The sequence below is a fragment of the Bos mutus genome, chromosome 2, assembly GCF_027580195.1.
Source record: "Bos mutus isolate GX-2022 chromosome 2, NWIPB_WYAK_1.1, whole genome shotgun sequence".
Classification (NCBI taxonomy): domain Eukaryota; kingdom Metazoa; phylum Chordata; class Mammalia; order Artiodactyla; family Bovidae; genus Bos; species Bos mutus.
Genome location: NC_091618.1, coordinates 47,949,224 through 47,966,622, shown reverse-complemented (window position 1 = coordinate 47,966,622; position 17,399 = coordinate 47,949,224). Strand labels below are relative to the sequence as shown.

Below are 17,399 nucleotides of genomic sequence, written 5' to 3'. Positions count from 1 at the left end.
TGAAAACTATAACTCAAGAAGGAACTTGAAACCATGCCAGCAACAGTAAACGAGATGACTTTACTATAAATCCGCTGATTAGTAAAAGTTTACGGGAAACACTGCGTGTGTACATTCTTAGTCGCTAAGTCGTGTCTTACTGTGACCCCGGGATTGTAGCCCTTTAACAATGGACAGGCTTCTCTGTCCATGGGCTTTCCCAGATAAGAATACTGGAGTGGGTTGCCATCCTCTTCAAAGGGATCTATCCAACCCAGGGACTGAACACAAGTCTCTTGTGTCTCCTGCACTGGCAGGCAGATTCTTTACCACTTATCCACCTGAGAAGTCTAAGGGAAGTAGCTGTGCTGTGCTTAGTCTCCCAGTCATGTCCTATTCTTTGTGACCCCATGGACTGTAGCCCATCAGGCTCCTCTGTCCATGGGGATTCTCCAGGCAAGAATATTGGAGTGGGTTGCCATGCCCTCCTCCAGGGGATTTCCCCAACCCAGGGATCAAACACAGGACTCCTGCATTGCAGGTGGATTCTTTACCATCTGAGCCACCAGGGAAGCCCTAGAAGGGAAGTAGGGAGTGGGCTAAGAAGGAGTGCCCTCAGATCTGAGTTGGAAATGACTCTTGGCTACTTGAGAACTTGACCCTTCAGTTAAAATTTCTAAAGCACACATTACTATTAATAGATGTATGCATTTGCAGAAGGACCTGAGAACAGAATGCTTTTAAAGCATGGAGGAAAGAAGGATGGAAAGCTGAGCCAGGATCCTGTGGGAATCACTGCAGGAAAGAAAACATGAAGGTCTACCTTCCCACCATTTTCTACAGAATCACTGAATGAGCTCCCAGTCATTCTGATCTAGCCACAGCACATGCATGCTTCCATCACACACAGCTTCCTCACGGATTTCGTTTCTTTCAGGTTACATCAAGCAGAACTTGGACTGCTCTACCTGTCCCCAGCCCCCAACTACCCTATCTCCATCCAAATAAATACACAATTGGAGGAAAGCAGTATGCTTCCTATGCAAACTTAGCTTCAACACTAATCCCCTACTCCCTTCTTTGATAACCAAACAGCTGTATGCAGACATCTAGCCGTTATCCTTCCACCCACCCCCGCCATATATGGAAGAATGGAACTTTTTTAAAGGGAGAGAAATGGCATGGATGGTACAGTAAAGGATAACCACTAGTATAGGGTCAGAGTTTCACATTCTCTAACTCACATGTTCAGCGGATTAAGAAGTCCTAGAATTATATCTCTTAGTTTTCGAGGGAAAACAGAGTATCAGTGAAGGCAAGATGTTTCTAAGGCAAAGAGTGAAAAGTCAGTGGAGGGAATATCTCACCTGAGGGGTTCGGGAGGAGCTGGGACTGCTGGAGGCTGACGAGACCATGCTCACATTGGGGTTCATGCTCCGCTCTCTCTCATCCTGGTATATGCGGTCCCGCTCCACTTCAGGCAGGTTGAGGAAATTCTGCATGGCTCTCAGGTTTACTAAAAGAGACTGAGATGCTGTCCGAGGGTCTTCTTCCTTCCGCAGAATCTCAGACAACAACCCCTGATTAAATGGAAAAAAAAAAGTAGGCCAGGTATGTGGTGCGGTTTCTGTCTGGCGCACCCCACCCCCGCACCCTTCCCCTTTGTTTGGTATAACCAGCTGGCTGTGATGTCAAGAACCTCGGTCTAATTCCTGACAGTTCTCAAGCAAGAAGATTTGGAGGGATTGTGCTTGGCTCCTGGGGGCTCTGCGTTATTTTGGACCATTCTATTCTGACACTTTATCATTACTGTAATAATCAGCAGTGTACAGAGATGCCAGCTAGCAAGGTAGGCGCTTGGGAAGAATTATGAAACTGCAATTACCACCAGGTGCCTCCTACAAGTATTTCAGGAACTGTTAGAACTCTCTCTGCTTGAAACTGGGAACACTTGGCAGTCCTGCTCAGCTTTACAAATCTGCCAAGTTTGGTAAATTTAGTTCCGACATTTAAACAGCATGGGAGATTTACATCGACTTAAAAAAAAAAAAGTTTGGCTGAATTTCTGTGTGACCGGCCACTGTTTTCAATATAGATATTACTTGTGGGGGAGAAAAAAAAAAAAAGACACAAAGCAAGTGGCTCTAACTTGTGTTAACCCTCTATGAGCTTCCCAATCCACATACTTAATAGGTTTCCTTGCATGCGTACCAGAGGGCACCCAAACCTTTTTATGAGATGCCCTCATGGGGACACTCCAATTCCACCACTGAAGCGACAGAAAGTGTGGCTGCAATCTGGTGAAGGGCCACAGCACACCTCAGAGAACACCATGATAGGCTCAGATACTTTCTGACTGTGTGACCCATCCAAATGGAACGCTTTACATAGGAACTTAATGTTCTCGTGTGCTCTGCTCACAGAGAACTCACAAAGAAAAGAAAAATGCTGACAAGTCGAAAGAAAAGTAGTATGGACTCAAGAAAAAGGCTGAAGACCTGAGTTTGGACATCACAGTACTCGAGGCAAAAGCTGATCCATTCCCATCCTGCATGTGCATGTGTGCTCGGTTGCTCAGTCGTGTCTGACTCTTTGTGAACCTATGGCCTGCTGCCCACCAGGCTCCTCTGATCATGGGATTTCCCAGGCAAGAAAACCGGAGTTGCCATTTCCTTCTCTAGGGAATCTTCCTGACCTAGGGATTGAATTTAGGTCTCCTGCATTGGCAGGTGGATTCTCCACCACTGAGCCACCTGGGAAGCCCCTCCATTCTGCACACTTGTTAGATTATTACATAAAGGCATTCCCAGCTAACATCCCTTCTCAGGGCAATATGAGATCAGGCCCTAGGATGATACCTCAGAAAGAGCTAAGATGTTAACTTCTGAGTCTTACAAGAGATGAGGATAACCCCAAATTCTAAAAAGTAGATGCCAAAGATATTTCCACTTAGGGGAATGTTAATGCAAAGAAATACTATCAGATTTGTAATCTATGGCTAAATAGGCCATATTTGGCCAATAGGCCAAAAGGCATTGGATGTAAAAGAAACACACTACTACCTCTAGTTGGCCAACAATCCTCAGGGTAAGGTAGGCAAACTTTTTTTAGAAGTAATATATTATAAGATAGTAAACCAAATGTCACAGAAATATGCATCTGTGAAATAAACATAGTTATCAGCACTCCAGGAGGTAATCACCACCCAAAACACCATGTAAGACAATTTTACTATAAGAAACTTACAAAAGGTATGCCATCTGATAGTTCTGCCAATTTGGTTGTCATTACTTTGATTAGAAAAGTCTTTATAAATGGGAATATAATGTGCCACACAATGAAGCTAGAAAAAAATGTTAAGAAGTGTGTGTCTGCATGCATACATGCCCAAGGAAAGGCCAAGGTAGGGTAGGGCAGGTATATACAACTATCCTACTGGTGAAATGATTCTAAGAAAATCCTGATTTATTGTCATGTTTTCAGAAAGAAGCAACAAGTGAGACACCTGTCTTCCAGAAAATGTTATACAATCTAGGTATTAATTCTCTTTCTGAAATTAAAAGTCAGTTCTGCCTTAAGTTATCCTACTTTCCACTTGGACTAAGCAACTTGATATATTAATAATGATTTGACTTCCCTGGTGGCTCAGACGGTAAGGCGTCTGTCTACAGTTCAGGAGACCCAGGTTCGATCCCTAGGTTGGGAAGATCCCCTGGAGAAGGAAATGGCAACCCACTCCAGGATTATTGCCTGGAAAATCCCATGGAAGGAGGACTACACTCCATGGGGTCGCAAAGAGTCGGAGATGACTGAGTGACTTCACTTTCACTTTTCTTTCTTGCTTCTAAGACAAACATCTCCAAATTAATACATGCAGAAGCAAGAGGGATAACAATTTTCAACACTACTTTCCTATACACCCAATGGAATACTAATCAGTCATGAAAAAGAGTGAAATCATGCCATTTGCAGCAACACAGACGGACCTGGAGATTATCATACTAAGTGAAGTAAGTCCAACAGAGAAAGACAAATGTCATATCACGTATATGTAGAATTTAAAATATGATACAAATGAATTTATTTACAAAACAGAAACAGACTCACAGATATAGAAAACAAATTTATGGTTACCAAAGGGGAAAGGGCAAGGGAGGGCTAAATTAGGCGTTTGAGATCGGCAGATGCAAACTGCTATACATAAAACAGACAGACAACAAGGTCCTACTGTATAGCACAGTGTCTCGTAATAGGCCACGATGAGAAGGAATACAAAATACATACACACATACATACAGAAAATATGTATGCATATATATATGGATCATTTTGCTATATACCACAGACTAACACATTGTACATCAATTGTACTTCAATAAAATAAAAAATTAAAATACAACCAATACCAATTTCTAATACAAAAAGATACTAAGATTGCTATTTTCTGAGCTTTCTTTAATGATGAACTCTACACCCGGAGGACAAGCTGGCACTCACTCCCTTCTCTCTTTCTCTCTCTCTCATGGATATGTGTGTATGTATGGCTGAGTCCCTTTGTTGTTCACCTGAAACTATCACAATATTGTTAATCAGCTATACACCAATGCAAAATAAAAAGTTTTTAAAAAAAGATAAATAATAGTATAAATAATGAGATGAAAAATTAAAACTCTTTATTCTCTGACCTCGCCCCCCCAAAAAATAAGTAACTTTAGCATTTTACCAAATGTCAGACTACCAAATTTGGAAATGCTTTAGGATATGCATGGATATATTCTTTATCCTGGTTATGATGATTATATGTTAAGATCTTTCAAAGGCAAAGTTTGTAAACTTCTTCTGTGAAATTATTTTGACAAATTGTGGAGGATATTGTGGCAAAGATCTTGTGTGTAAAATACTGAAACAACAAAAAAAAATTTTGTTCTCATGGACCAGGTTCAAAACTGTAAATCTGTTTATTCCTAATCAATAAAAAACAAAATCACTCTGAAGGGCAGAGTTCTTTTATTTACTTTTTGTTCAGCGTGGTTTACCTTTTTTCCCCCACATGGAAATTGTGGAGTTCCTACCCCTGCATTTTTTACATGTTGGACAACCATACAGGGAAATGAATTCATCTCTAAGAGAAATCAAGACAAAGCATCCTTGTAAATGACTGCTCATCAGCATCATTTCCGAAGTGAATGAGACACAATATTTGTATTTTCAGGGGTTGGTGGATATACTGTTGCCTCTGTCTCATTCGCCTAATTGAAGATAAAGTCTCAAACCAACAAGGTGGCCAGTGCTGCCTCCATGAATTGCCCCAGAGAATGAGAACACTGTTCTAAATTATTTACTTCAAGTCTCATCTGTGTAGCCCTGGTCCCAAAGCAGATTCCTTTTACCTCAGACATGTTCAATAACAAGTGGCTAACTGGTGGGCACAAGAAGAGTTTTAGTAGTTTTGTTGAACCCTCTTCATTTCGGTTATGTGCTTTTAACTATTTCAACAGTGATTTTTAAAAATATAGCCAAAATTCTACAGGCATATGAATGTAAAGCATGTTTTATTTAGTTAGTTTAAAATCATCATGGGGAAAAAAAAATCAGAAGAAAATGTATGGCATGACTTAAATATACCACAAATCACTCCATCTAATTATCAAGATAAGTAAATGCTTATCATATTGAAACTGTCTTGAATAGAACATAAATTAATAATTTATCCTACATAAATATTTCTAAAGCCCTTGCCACTCAGTTGTCTGGCATTTTAATGATCAACCGGCCAGGGAGGAGGTATCACATGGACATTCCCATTATGCAGCCTGAGCTATAGAGAATATGGCGTGGTACCTGGGCATTGCAAATAAAAATATACTTTTATGAATAGAAAGGTCATGAATATTGAGAATGTGAAAACTGAGGGAAATTAATAAATTAACCAGGATATTGCTTATTAAAATTTCATATCAGTAATCTTATTAAAACATATTGTAAGTATTGAGTAAAGCGGTCATTAAGTATTTTCCTCATCATAGGCAGCAGAGCCTTCTCAGGGGAGAGATTATAAACAATTCTCTCTGTGGTGTTAGCTGAGGTTGTGTAAGACCAAGAAACATGTTGACTGAAAAGGAGTAAAACAAGCCTCTGCACAGGGGAGAAAGGCACCTTCCACCACAGCTCTTGGGTTACAGGTCACTGACAAAAGAAGGGAGTTGGGCAAAAAGAGCCTCTCACTGGCCTTCTCCCTCATCCTTTAATGGAGAGTTTTGTAAACTCCAAAATATTTCCAGCACCAGCAAACAATACATGAGGCTGGCAAAAAATTCAATAAAAGCAAAATATTTCAAAGCACAAACAAGAGATAATACAATGCCATCTAGCTTCATTGCTAATACAGGTTATCTCTAAAGGAAAAACAGAGAGCTGGGGCCAGGAATTCCCTGGTCGTCCAGTAGTTAGGACTCTAACCACTGTTAGTGCTTTCACTGTGGTGAGCACAGGATTGAGCCCTGGTTAGGGAACTAAAATCCTGCAAGCCGTGCAATGTGACCAACAACAACAACAAAAACTGGGGCTAATTTTTAAACAGAAAAATCAATATGCTTATGATTTCTAGTATTTTAATAATACTTATTTGTGATAAATTAAATGACCTTAGAGTTTTTGAATCTGCCATTTCTGTTGAAGCACTTTCTTATTTACATTATTATGACTTTCATATTCCTTCAACAATTTATATAGTTGGCTCCAAATTGCTAGTGTGCAAAATACATGCTCAGAAATATCTGGGAAACATTACCATGACTAGCTCTGTAAGATTTACTTCCAAGGTTGTACACTAGCCCTTGAAACTTTGTCTGGGACAGGTGAGAAACCGCCTTTGATGGGCCTTTACTCGTTTAAGAACAAGAAGAGAACCCAAGCCTGGGCCAGGGTTTAGGAAATCTGAGCCTGAGCCCATCAGAACTCCCAGCCACTGCAGGAGAGGACACCAAAGGTCATTACTGACTAGATTTTAACAGATACCTCTTTTTCATACCTCTCAGACATTAGAAATTCTCAACAATTAGGCTATATCTCCCAATGATTACCTAGAGAACCCCCAAATTCAATATACATATTGCCAAGGAATGACAGATCAGTCTATTAATTCATTTCTCATTTGCAACTTGGTACAAAGCTCATAAGGGAATGGGAGGATTCCCAAGACGTAGATTCTGCTGCCAAGGAGTTTACTATATGGTGGTTTATAGAAGTACAATGTAAAAGATGATGAGTGTCATAAATTTCAGATAGAACTAGTACCATTTCAGTTCAAAAGAGGGTGAACGTATTGCCAACTGCGGTATTCAGGGAAAACATTTTGGAAGAGGCGGTACTTAACTTGGCTGGGATTTGAAATGTACATAATATTAACAGGCAGCTATAGACATAGTGGTGAGGCTAGGCAAAGAGGGAGACTAAGTGAAGGATTGGACAGTATTAGAACATTTGAACAAAAAGAAAGAGCACGACTAATCCAGAATATCAAAAGAAGTTTCTGTTTCCTTAAAAGCTTAAAAAAACACAGTACAAAAATGGGTAAAGCAGTAGAAGACTTTCTGAAGTGAAAACAATACAGTCCACATTAAAAGAATTCTGAACTATTGGAGTATACACAAACTAACCAGCAAACATTACCCCCCAAATGAAGTGATATTAGGTAATCTGTTCAGCCTTTTTGTCACCTGCAACAAATTAGGCTTTCAATATGCAAAACATCTTCCTTCCAGAAAAACAAATGATCATGATTCCATTTAATTGTAATTTAATGAGGCATAATTTATTTTTTAAAGTGATATACACCAGGTGTGTGCTAAAAAAACTGGCCCAGCCAAACCCTAGTGCTTCTCTTTGGAAAAAGCCTCAAACTAGCCAGAGACTATTTTCATTTCTGTAAGCTACATTTCTGTTCACATATTTGTTATAACATAAACTTTTGAAGTAATTCAACCCCCAAAATACTCATATATCATGTCACACAGATATCATATCATAGGCACAGTATATTATAGTTTGAAAATGTTAGGTTTCAACCCAAACAAATTATGCCACAACCAACGAACAAGGTTAAAAGGCACACACACTCCCATATTACAGATTAAAGTTACAGAAAGTCAGAGGTGGAAGGGGTCTTGGGACCCATATGGGCTAACCACATATCCTGCCACCCACCATGACCCATCACATAGTTCCCTCAGAAGGTACTCTTCACATTTCACCACCCCTTTTGCATGCTTATCAGTTAGTCTTAACTAATACAATTCTGAAATGTCTGATTTCAGCTGACATGAGCCAAGAACTAGTATCTTCTTATGAAAACCAGGTGATACCAAATTCTTAGTCTAATCATACAAAGTGAATGCTTCAATTCCAGTGGTTAATGTACAGTTAGTTGAAGCTGTGAACTCAGTTACTTGGCTGAACAGAGTATTGACATCCTACCCACTGAAAGCTGACCTAACATAATTGGTTCTTTCCTAATCTCCAGTCTCATTTCCATCCAGACACTCCTGAGAGGCATTCTCCCCTTGGCTTACAAATATAAACAGGTTTCCCTAGCTCCCATATTCATAATCTACAACCCCACTACAAAGCTGACTGCTGAAATTCATTTGCCTTATGTTAAAAACTACTCACCTCCCCCATCAGCCCCTAGAGCACTGCTTAGACATGAAGGCAGAGTATTTAGTGTGATTTGAATAAAAGGTATACAGGGCACAACAATGACAATTTGATTTTTATTATTAAAAATGATGTGTTAAATCCTCAAAGAAAATGTCGTTATTGCATTAGTTTAATAAAAACCTCTCTTTTCTTATAATATTTCTTTATTAGCAAAGACAGTCTATGCATATAGCACTTTTATATGATGGGGGTGGATAGAATTGAGCATTTAGAGGGAATCAATGTACTCTGCAAATATAAGTGCATATACGAAAGTAACATTTGCAGACAAATGTTCATGCTGTAGAGATGTATTCTGCAATGCACTGAAAGACTATGCATATATCTGTATATGTATATATGCTGCAGTTGGCAATACTTTCTCCCTCCTCTGAAGGGAGATGGCACTAGTTCTATCTTATATTTACGACACTTAGCATCTTTTACATTGTGTAACTATAAAACCTCTTTCTCCCATCATATAGTCAACTCCTTGGGAGTAAAATATGTATATTTTGTGCTTAGTGGTTAGTTGGGGATATACAGACATATAGGGCTCTAAGAGAGTACCATATTTTTTTCAGTGTTCTGGAAGTGGGAGTCCCATATTTGCTAAATAGTTAGCAGCTAGCCTGATAGTGAAGTTGCTCAGTCGTGTCTGACTCTTTGAGATCCTATGGACTGTAGCCTACCAGGCTCCTCCCTCCATGGAATTTTCCAGGCAAGAATATTGGAGTGGGTTGCCATTTCCTTCTCCAGGGGATCTTCCCAACCCAGGGATTGAACCCAGGTCTCCCACATTGTAGGCAGATGCTTTACCATCTGAGCCACCAGCAAAGCCCCAGCTAGCCTGATGGACCATGTTAAAAGCCTAACTCACAACAGTCACTCAAGATCTTCTCTTTCAACCTATTAAAAACAAATAAGATAATAAATACTGAAATTTGGGGCCTTGCAAACCCCACATTAGAACAAATATTCCATGTTCCCCAAATCTACAATTTATTAAATGAAACAGTCACCTCACAGCTTTCTTTCTAGTATATGCAGTAAAACTTCATTTGTGCCACCTGCCACATCAGACGGAGAAGGCAGTGGCACCCCACTCTAGTACTCTTGTCTGGAAAATCCCATGGATGGAGGAGCCTGGTAGGCTGCAGTCCATGGGGTTGCTAAGAGTCAGACACGACTAAGCAATTTCACTTTCACTTTTCACTTTCATGCACTGGAGAAGGAAATGGCAACCCACTCCAGTATTCTTGCCTGGAGAATCCCAGGGATGGGGGAGCCTGTTGGGCTGCCGTCTATGGGGTCGCACAGAGTCGGACACAACTGAAGCGACTTAGTAGCAGCAGCAGCAGCAGCCACATCAGAATACAGTAAGCTGGCAACACAACATTGCCTGCAACGGAACATTCTTGAAACCAAAGCAGTCTGTGTTTTCTTAACTGTAACCCCCTTGTTCAAACCACACTTGAGCATGTACCATGGAGGAACTTAGCCAAAACCAGATTCCTGACAACTTGGCTACTTCCTACCTACCTCATCTATGCAATGATAGAAGCAACTAAATAAATAGTCCCATCTTATTTCCTTCCTCATCCCTTCCGCCTTTGTCTCTAGGAAGTCTTAGGAACTGAAATAGGGGCTGTGCACAATCTAAGTAAAAATTTTCTAAACACATTAGCACCAAAAAGCAAAGCAAATACAGAACTGAACAGGTTCCTTTTGGAAACATTTGCCAGTGGTGTTCTCAGCTCTGGGCACATACATGGTTTCTACTAACACCTCAAGTACCTGGCACCATGACTATTGCATTCACAAAGTGCTGGGCCCTTGTTATTCCTAGTTTCCATGAGTATTCTGTGAAACAACTGTTGGCAAACTTCCCAAAAAATTTACTAGCTTTGGCTACTTTGTCAAAACATTGGCAAAAATAGTACTTTCAAAAACAAAATAAAACAAAAACATACATTTTCCTGCATATTTATATCTCAAATGTATCAAATGCATTCAGATATAAGTAGAAAAGCAGTCTATAAACATATGAGTTGACTCTGTCCTGAAATAATTATAAAACATTATTTTTTTTCCTTGCTGAACATTTTCTGCCTTAGCTTTGATCACCTCCAGGGTTAAAAACATCTGTTCTCATACATGGAACATATCACAGGACTTATTATACCAAAGTGGGAATACCAATTTTAAAAGTCTATTTATTCTTGTATCTCCTTGAGGGTGGGTTTGTGTCTTTCATCATCTGGTCAATGGTAACAAATGATTGAGAATAAAGTGATTATGAGGATGAGTTCTGAAGTTAAAATTTCTGAGTTCAATTGGGTTTCAAGTGGACAAAGATTAATTAATCTCCCTATGGCACAGTTTCCTCACCAGCAAAATTGAGATAATAATTGCACTTCCTTCATAGGGTTCTCTAGAGAGCTTATAACTGTACTGAATACGTGTTAAATGTTCAATAAATGTTAGCCCTCATTATAACCCTAGCGTAGTCTCTGAATGCTTAATAAATCCTTGTTAAATGAATGGATAAATACAGAACTAATATCAAAGTACATTTCTTTTTTTTTTCAAAGTACATTTATTTTCCACCTGCAACATCCCATATTCAAGGCCCTCCACTTATAGATGTCTTCCTATAAAGACAGAAAATATTAAAATATTAATTAAAATAAATACAGAAATTCTAGGAAGTAGAATAATTAAAATTATTTGGGATAGAGGAGAGTGTGAAGAAAAATTTAATAATTATATAAAGCAAAATGACCATAAGGACATTTCAGGATAGCACTGAACTAATATTTATTCATACTTCAAAAAAGTAAAATCACCTTCTTTCCCCAAGTAACTTTTAAAATCAGCTTTAATCTGCATCATTGTTGAAACATGTTCATAATTATTAGTGGCTGATAAAATTAATTTAGCATATAATAGGTAGTTTATTTATAACAAAATGTAGTTAAGTAGATTAGAAATTACCACAGTGCTTCATACTCTATTGTTTCATGAAGGTTTTTTCTTTCTCTTTCATGAAGAAATATACTGGTATAGTTGGAAATAAGGTGGAGCTTAAAACAGACACACATACATGTGGCACAAATGTCTAAGTGTGTGTGACTTAGACATACTAGCTCATAATGTAAAACTTAGTTCTTACTGAGTGTGGTGACCAGAGAAGTTTGCAAGTAAATACTGCTGTCTACAGGAATAATTTTAGGCACAAAACTTGCAGATAGAATTTAAACTACCTTGTCAATTTCCAATTGACTTCAAATTGATTTAATTGTATTTTTCTCACAGAATTTTTGGCCTTCAAACTGAATTTACTTTAGTTGAACAAACAGGCACTTAACCCCAGGCCAAGTGGTCATCATTTCCATCAATGGCCATTAAAGGAACACTCCATGTATTTTTTTAATTACTTTGAATAAGCAAAGGTGAAAAGCATATAAATAATGGAACCTAAAGCTAGTGTTGCCTTGTATTTCTTCTATAAAAATCCTACTTTAAACACCATCCAGAATTTGGAGAAACTAGTTAACTAATAAAACTAGGCTTTCCCACTAAAAGTGCCGGTCTCTACTGAGACACACTCACTAGAAGTGAAATATCTTATTTCAGGTTAGAGACTCCACATCTGTGCAAAATAAGTCAACCCCTTCTTGTTAGAGAATAGTGACATTGTAAAACCATCATCGAAAGGCATGTGTTTTTTTTTTTGTAAAAATAAAAAGCCCTGAATTTTATTTATTTAGGCCATACCCATAGCTTATGGGATCTTAGTTCCCCAACCAGGGATTGAACCCTTGCCCTTGGCAATGAGCATGCAGAGAATTCAGGGAATTCCCCTTGAATTCTCTGTAACTCAGAAGGTAAAGAGTCTGCCTGCAATGCGGGAGATCTGGGTTCAATCTCTGGGTTTGGAAGATCCCCTGGGGAAGGGAACAGATACCCTACTCCAGTATTCTGGCCTGCAGAATTGGGGTCCCAGAGCTGCTGCTGCTGCTAAGTCACTTCAGTCGTGTCTGACTCTGTGCAACCTCATAGACAGCAGCCCACCAGCTCCTCTGTTCCTGGGATTCTCCAGGCAAGAACACTGGAGTATGTTGCCATTTCCTTCTCCAATGCATGAAAGTGAAAAGTAAAAGTGAAGTCGCTGAGTCGTGTCTGACTCTTAGCGACCCCATGGACTTCAGCCTACCAGGCTCCTCCATCCATGGGATTTTCCAGGCAAGAGTACTGGAGTGGGGTGCCATTGCCTTCTCTGGGGGTCCCAGAGAGTTGGACACAATTGAGCGATTCTCACTTTCTTTCACTTTGTAACAGTTCAGTAACTATTTTTTAAGGATTTTTCACACTGATCAGGGATGAAAGGAATAGAACACTGTACTATCATATCTGTATCCTCTGATTCTTTGGTACAAGTTTTGTGAAGGAGGTGGATAAAAGGAGCCTTTATATTTTCTTTTACATGAAATGTTCTGTTTCAACTAGATTTAGGAGTGGGAATACGCTAGTATACTGAATCAAATTTCTCTTTACCCAGAGCACAAACAGACCCAGCTTATCCCCCATGCTTTTTGCCCAAAATTGCCTAAAAGGTGCTAATTAACGATAGTCTTTATATGTAAGGAGGGACTAAATTGAGACCACTATCCTGAGGGCCATCCTTAAGTCACTGAATAACTTTGAGACACTGCTGTCTTGGGAGATATTAATATTATTATAATCTTTAAATCTATGAATTCAAGCCAGTGATTCTGAAATGAAAGAGTACCTATTTTATGAAGCTTGCAGGACCCTCTTTTCCTACTTTATTAATTTAATGTTGAAATCAAAAGAGGGCATATTATTTGCTTCAAAACTCAATAACATGTTCATGCCTGATCTGTGGCATTTCATATTTACAGCCCATCTTTCAGTGGCTGGATTTCCTTTTTCTCACAGGTTCCCTAGTCATTTTATAACCAGCTCACTGGACCATGGAGTCAAGACCCCTGGACTTGCATTGTATTCTATTGCTGTATTGCTGAGTGCATATATCTTACTGAATGCTGAGAAAGAGTTTTAAATATCTTGGAGGAAAAAAAAAAAAAAATAAATATCTTGGAGGTCAAGTTTTCTACATGTACAAATGGTATGAGTAACTAAATCATGCCTACCTTGAGCTAACAATAAGTATAAATCAAACAAGAAGTTATAGAAATTTCTCCCCACGCTCAGAAAAAACTAACAGGTAACATACTAAAGCTCAGATTTCCAAATATTTTGGTTGTTCGAATTTTCATTTTGTTGCTACACATCTCTTCCTAATTGTGCCATTTCAATTTTTAACCTTAATAATGTGGGTGGGAATATACTATAAACACAGTGCCAATAAAGCATAAAAGCAAAGTCCATGTCATTTCACACAAAGACATTTACATTTCTAGCTGTTGACCTTACTGCCAATTTTTCTGATACATCACTCAGTTTAATTTTCCAATCTGTTGAAAACATTCTCCAGTTGCTGAGTGGCTTCATAAATTGTATTTATGACCCTGAACTTAAGTTTTTCAAATGATATGGCTTTAATAAATAAACAAGAGATTTTTTTTTGCAAAGTCTCATAAAAAAATTAAAAGTATGCAAACTAAGGATCGATCAACCAAATGAGTTCACAAAGGATTTTAAAAATTCTCTTCTATATCAGATAAAAATAAGATGAACAGCTCTCTCAAAAAAGACCTTTGATAAAATGTTGCAAATTGTGTAACTCTGTGACTTTTTCACAAACTAAGGATACCAAATTAGAAGGGTTTCTTTCACAGAAGATTAACACATTTTGCAAAATACACATAGACTTCTAATGAAAACATGCTTCTAAGAACTGACTCAGAAGAGCTACCTGGACACAAAATGAGTCTGAACTTTCCCAGTTATGGCATATAATCTGCTAGAGAAAAAAGAAAAATAACTGCACTTCGCCAAAAGTGAATGTGGCAAAAGTTTCGTTCAAATGATACAAACTTTTTATTGCCAATTCCATGTGCATGGCTGTTTCCTGAACCCCACCTTTGAAGGGGATAGAGGGGTAAGGGGATAGAGGTGCACAGAGGGACAGAGAATAACCCTTCATTTCCCTTTGCTGGCATTCTAATGCTCCCATTCACATGTGGCAGGGCATTTGTTCCAATGGATTTAGCCTAGTTTGGATCAAAGCTTCCTCTCTACTTCATTTAACAGATTTGCTCAAATGGAAGGTCTCAAAGGAGAAACGATGCTAGTAAATGGGGGATTTCTGAACACATGAATATGTAGGTCATTGGATTTTAAATAAATTAGAGAATAGTTTATCTATTAAGGAAGATTCATTGTACATATTTCATGAAACCATTCTTATTATAGGTCAGTGGACATCCCACAACCATTCCTGGGTAATATTAAGTTGTAAAATAGTCACAAACCTTTTCATATCTTCAAAAGCCTCTTACTGATTTTCTTAAGTCCATAAAGTGACAAGGGGCAAAAGAATGCTATAGGTTAGGATTCATAACCAAATTGTCAAAATGCAAAGAGGTAAACACAGAAAATAGCCAGGCAACTTATTTCATGTCCATAGGGCTGCTAAGTGTGCCAATGCTAAAATAAATTTGGGATAGAAGCAAGGGAAAATGAATATGCAAAAAAAAATAAAACCCTACAGAGGTCCTCTTCTCAAAATTATCAGTCTAACAGAACCCATTTGCATCATTGACAGAGCACTGGAGATAGGGCAGGACAGAGAAGCAAAGCTACTTTGAAACTCAAGTAAATCACATAATGCACCTTTGAGACTCAGTAAGGATGGTTTTATGTCAAGGCTGAAAGATCTCATAGGGCCTCATATCCAATGTCTGTTTCTGTCTCATTCCTTCTCTTTCTCTCCCCTCCCTCTAACCAATCCCTCCACATTCAACATCTATAAGTAAATCTGGCTAATATCCACACCAGCCCATTGAATTCAGGGGACTCAGTTAAAAATCACAATAGTTATAATGTATTTAAGAGAAAGTAGTACAGTAAAGAAAAAAAAAAAAACCCTATATAATTCTATGCTGCTGCTGCTAAGTCGCTTCAGTCGTGTCCGACTCTCTGCGACCCCAGAGATGGCAGCCCACCAGGCTACTCTGTCCCTGGGATTCTCCAGGCAAGAACACTGGAGTGGGTTGCCATTTCTTTCTCCAACGCATGAAAGTGAAAAGTGAAAGTGAAGTCGCTCAGTTGTGTCCGACTCCTAGCGACCCCATGGACTACAGCCTACCAGGCTCAACACTGATAATATTTTTAAACCAAAGTGGTACCATAAAAACCTCTATACTATTTCCATAATAACATCTTGCCTTAGATTTCTGAAGGTAGTAGGTATAAAAGTAAAGATATGTTTTATTCAAACTACTATCCTATGGCATAACCAAATGTCAATTAGACTAGCAATGACCTTGATCTGTAATCTGAGATAAAAAGCACATCCTGAGATAAAGATTCCTACACAAGTGATTTATTTAGGAAGTGCTTCTGAGTGAAACTTGTGACAGAGTGGGAGAAGCAGGACAGAAAAGGGAAGAAGTGTAAGCAAAGCCTCAGCCTCAGCCCAGTCTGCAGACAGCTCTGGAGTGAAAGTCACAGGTCAGCACTGTCCCTGCGACAGGAGGCAAGGAGCTGGGCTTTCATCCTCCTGCACCTATCAGACACCTATTAAGCGCTTCCAGCTCTCTGTCAGTGCAAGCAAAGGAAAATCCAGTAGGCTGAGGAAAGTCCTTTGAATGAAGAGCCCACCAGCAGACACCATGACTTAGAAGTAGGATAGGAGGCGGTGCTGGAGGAGTGAAGGATGGAAACCAGAGGAGGCTTGTGATCTGCCTCAGCCTCCTCCTGTGTATCATAGCACTTTGTGACCACAGGTAACAGAAATGCTTAGTAATGTGTCATAGGATTGCCAGAATATTAATGACCAAGTCAGAAAATATCACTTTTCTCCTACTATTCTCATAGGCTCCCATTTGTCATAAAAGTCTCCAGAAGTAGGGCTAACCTTTTCTTTCAGAAGACTAGCAAAGGAAAAAGTGATGTGCTCAGAGTATATTTTATATAAGGTCAGAATGGCAAAAATAGGCTTCCACCATGTAAGATGGAGCTTCTCTGCTGGCTCAGTAGTAAAGAATCTGCCTGCAATGCAGAAGATGTGGGTTTGATCCCTGGATGGGGAAGATCCCCTGAAGGAGGAAATGGTAACCCACTCCAGTATTATTGCCTGGGAAATCTCATGGACAGAGAAGCCTGGTGGGCTACAGTCCAGGGGGTAGCAAAGAGTCAGACACAACTCAGCAGCTGAACAACAACAACAAATCATGCGTGTGGCACAGACATGATGCACCACACTGCCACTCCCTGTATCTGGAATTATATTAGTCTCATGCTCACGCTGAAGATTCAATATCCTGGTACTGCATGATCTCAAATGTGCTGTTTCCCTTGCCTGGAACATGTGACTTAATTTATGTTCTTAGTTTAGACAGTATTAACAAACTAACAGAGAAGTGTAAGAAATAATAATAAATAAAATCAGAATGGCAAAAGGTTGTCGATCTCTGACTCTGGCAGAAGTCAGGACCTTGTCAAGAAGTATGGGTAGGAGATCATTTTATCAAACAAATGTATTTTCTGTTTTTAAAAGACAAGCTGAT

At 39.1% G+C, this 17,399-nt stretch overlaps 1 protein-coding gene across 1 annotated transcript in view; it reads right to left on the bottom strand.

Annotated features, from left to right (window-relative positions):
• Window positions 1-17,399, bottom strand: part of SATB2 (SATB homeobox 2) — a 199,620-nt gene that overhangs the window by 52,644 nt on the left and 129,577 nt on the right. Inside the window, exon 8 of the mRNA XM_070388657.1 lies at window positions 1,347-1,559. Coding sequence (XP_070244758.1) covers window positions 1,347-1,559 — 213 coding nt within the window. The remainder of the gene's footprint in view (window positions 1-1,346; window positions 1,560-17,399) is intronic.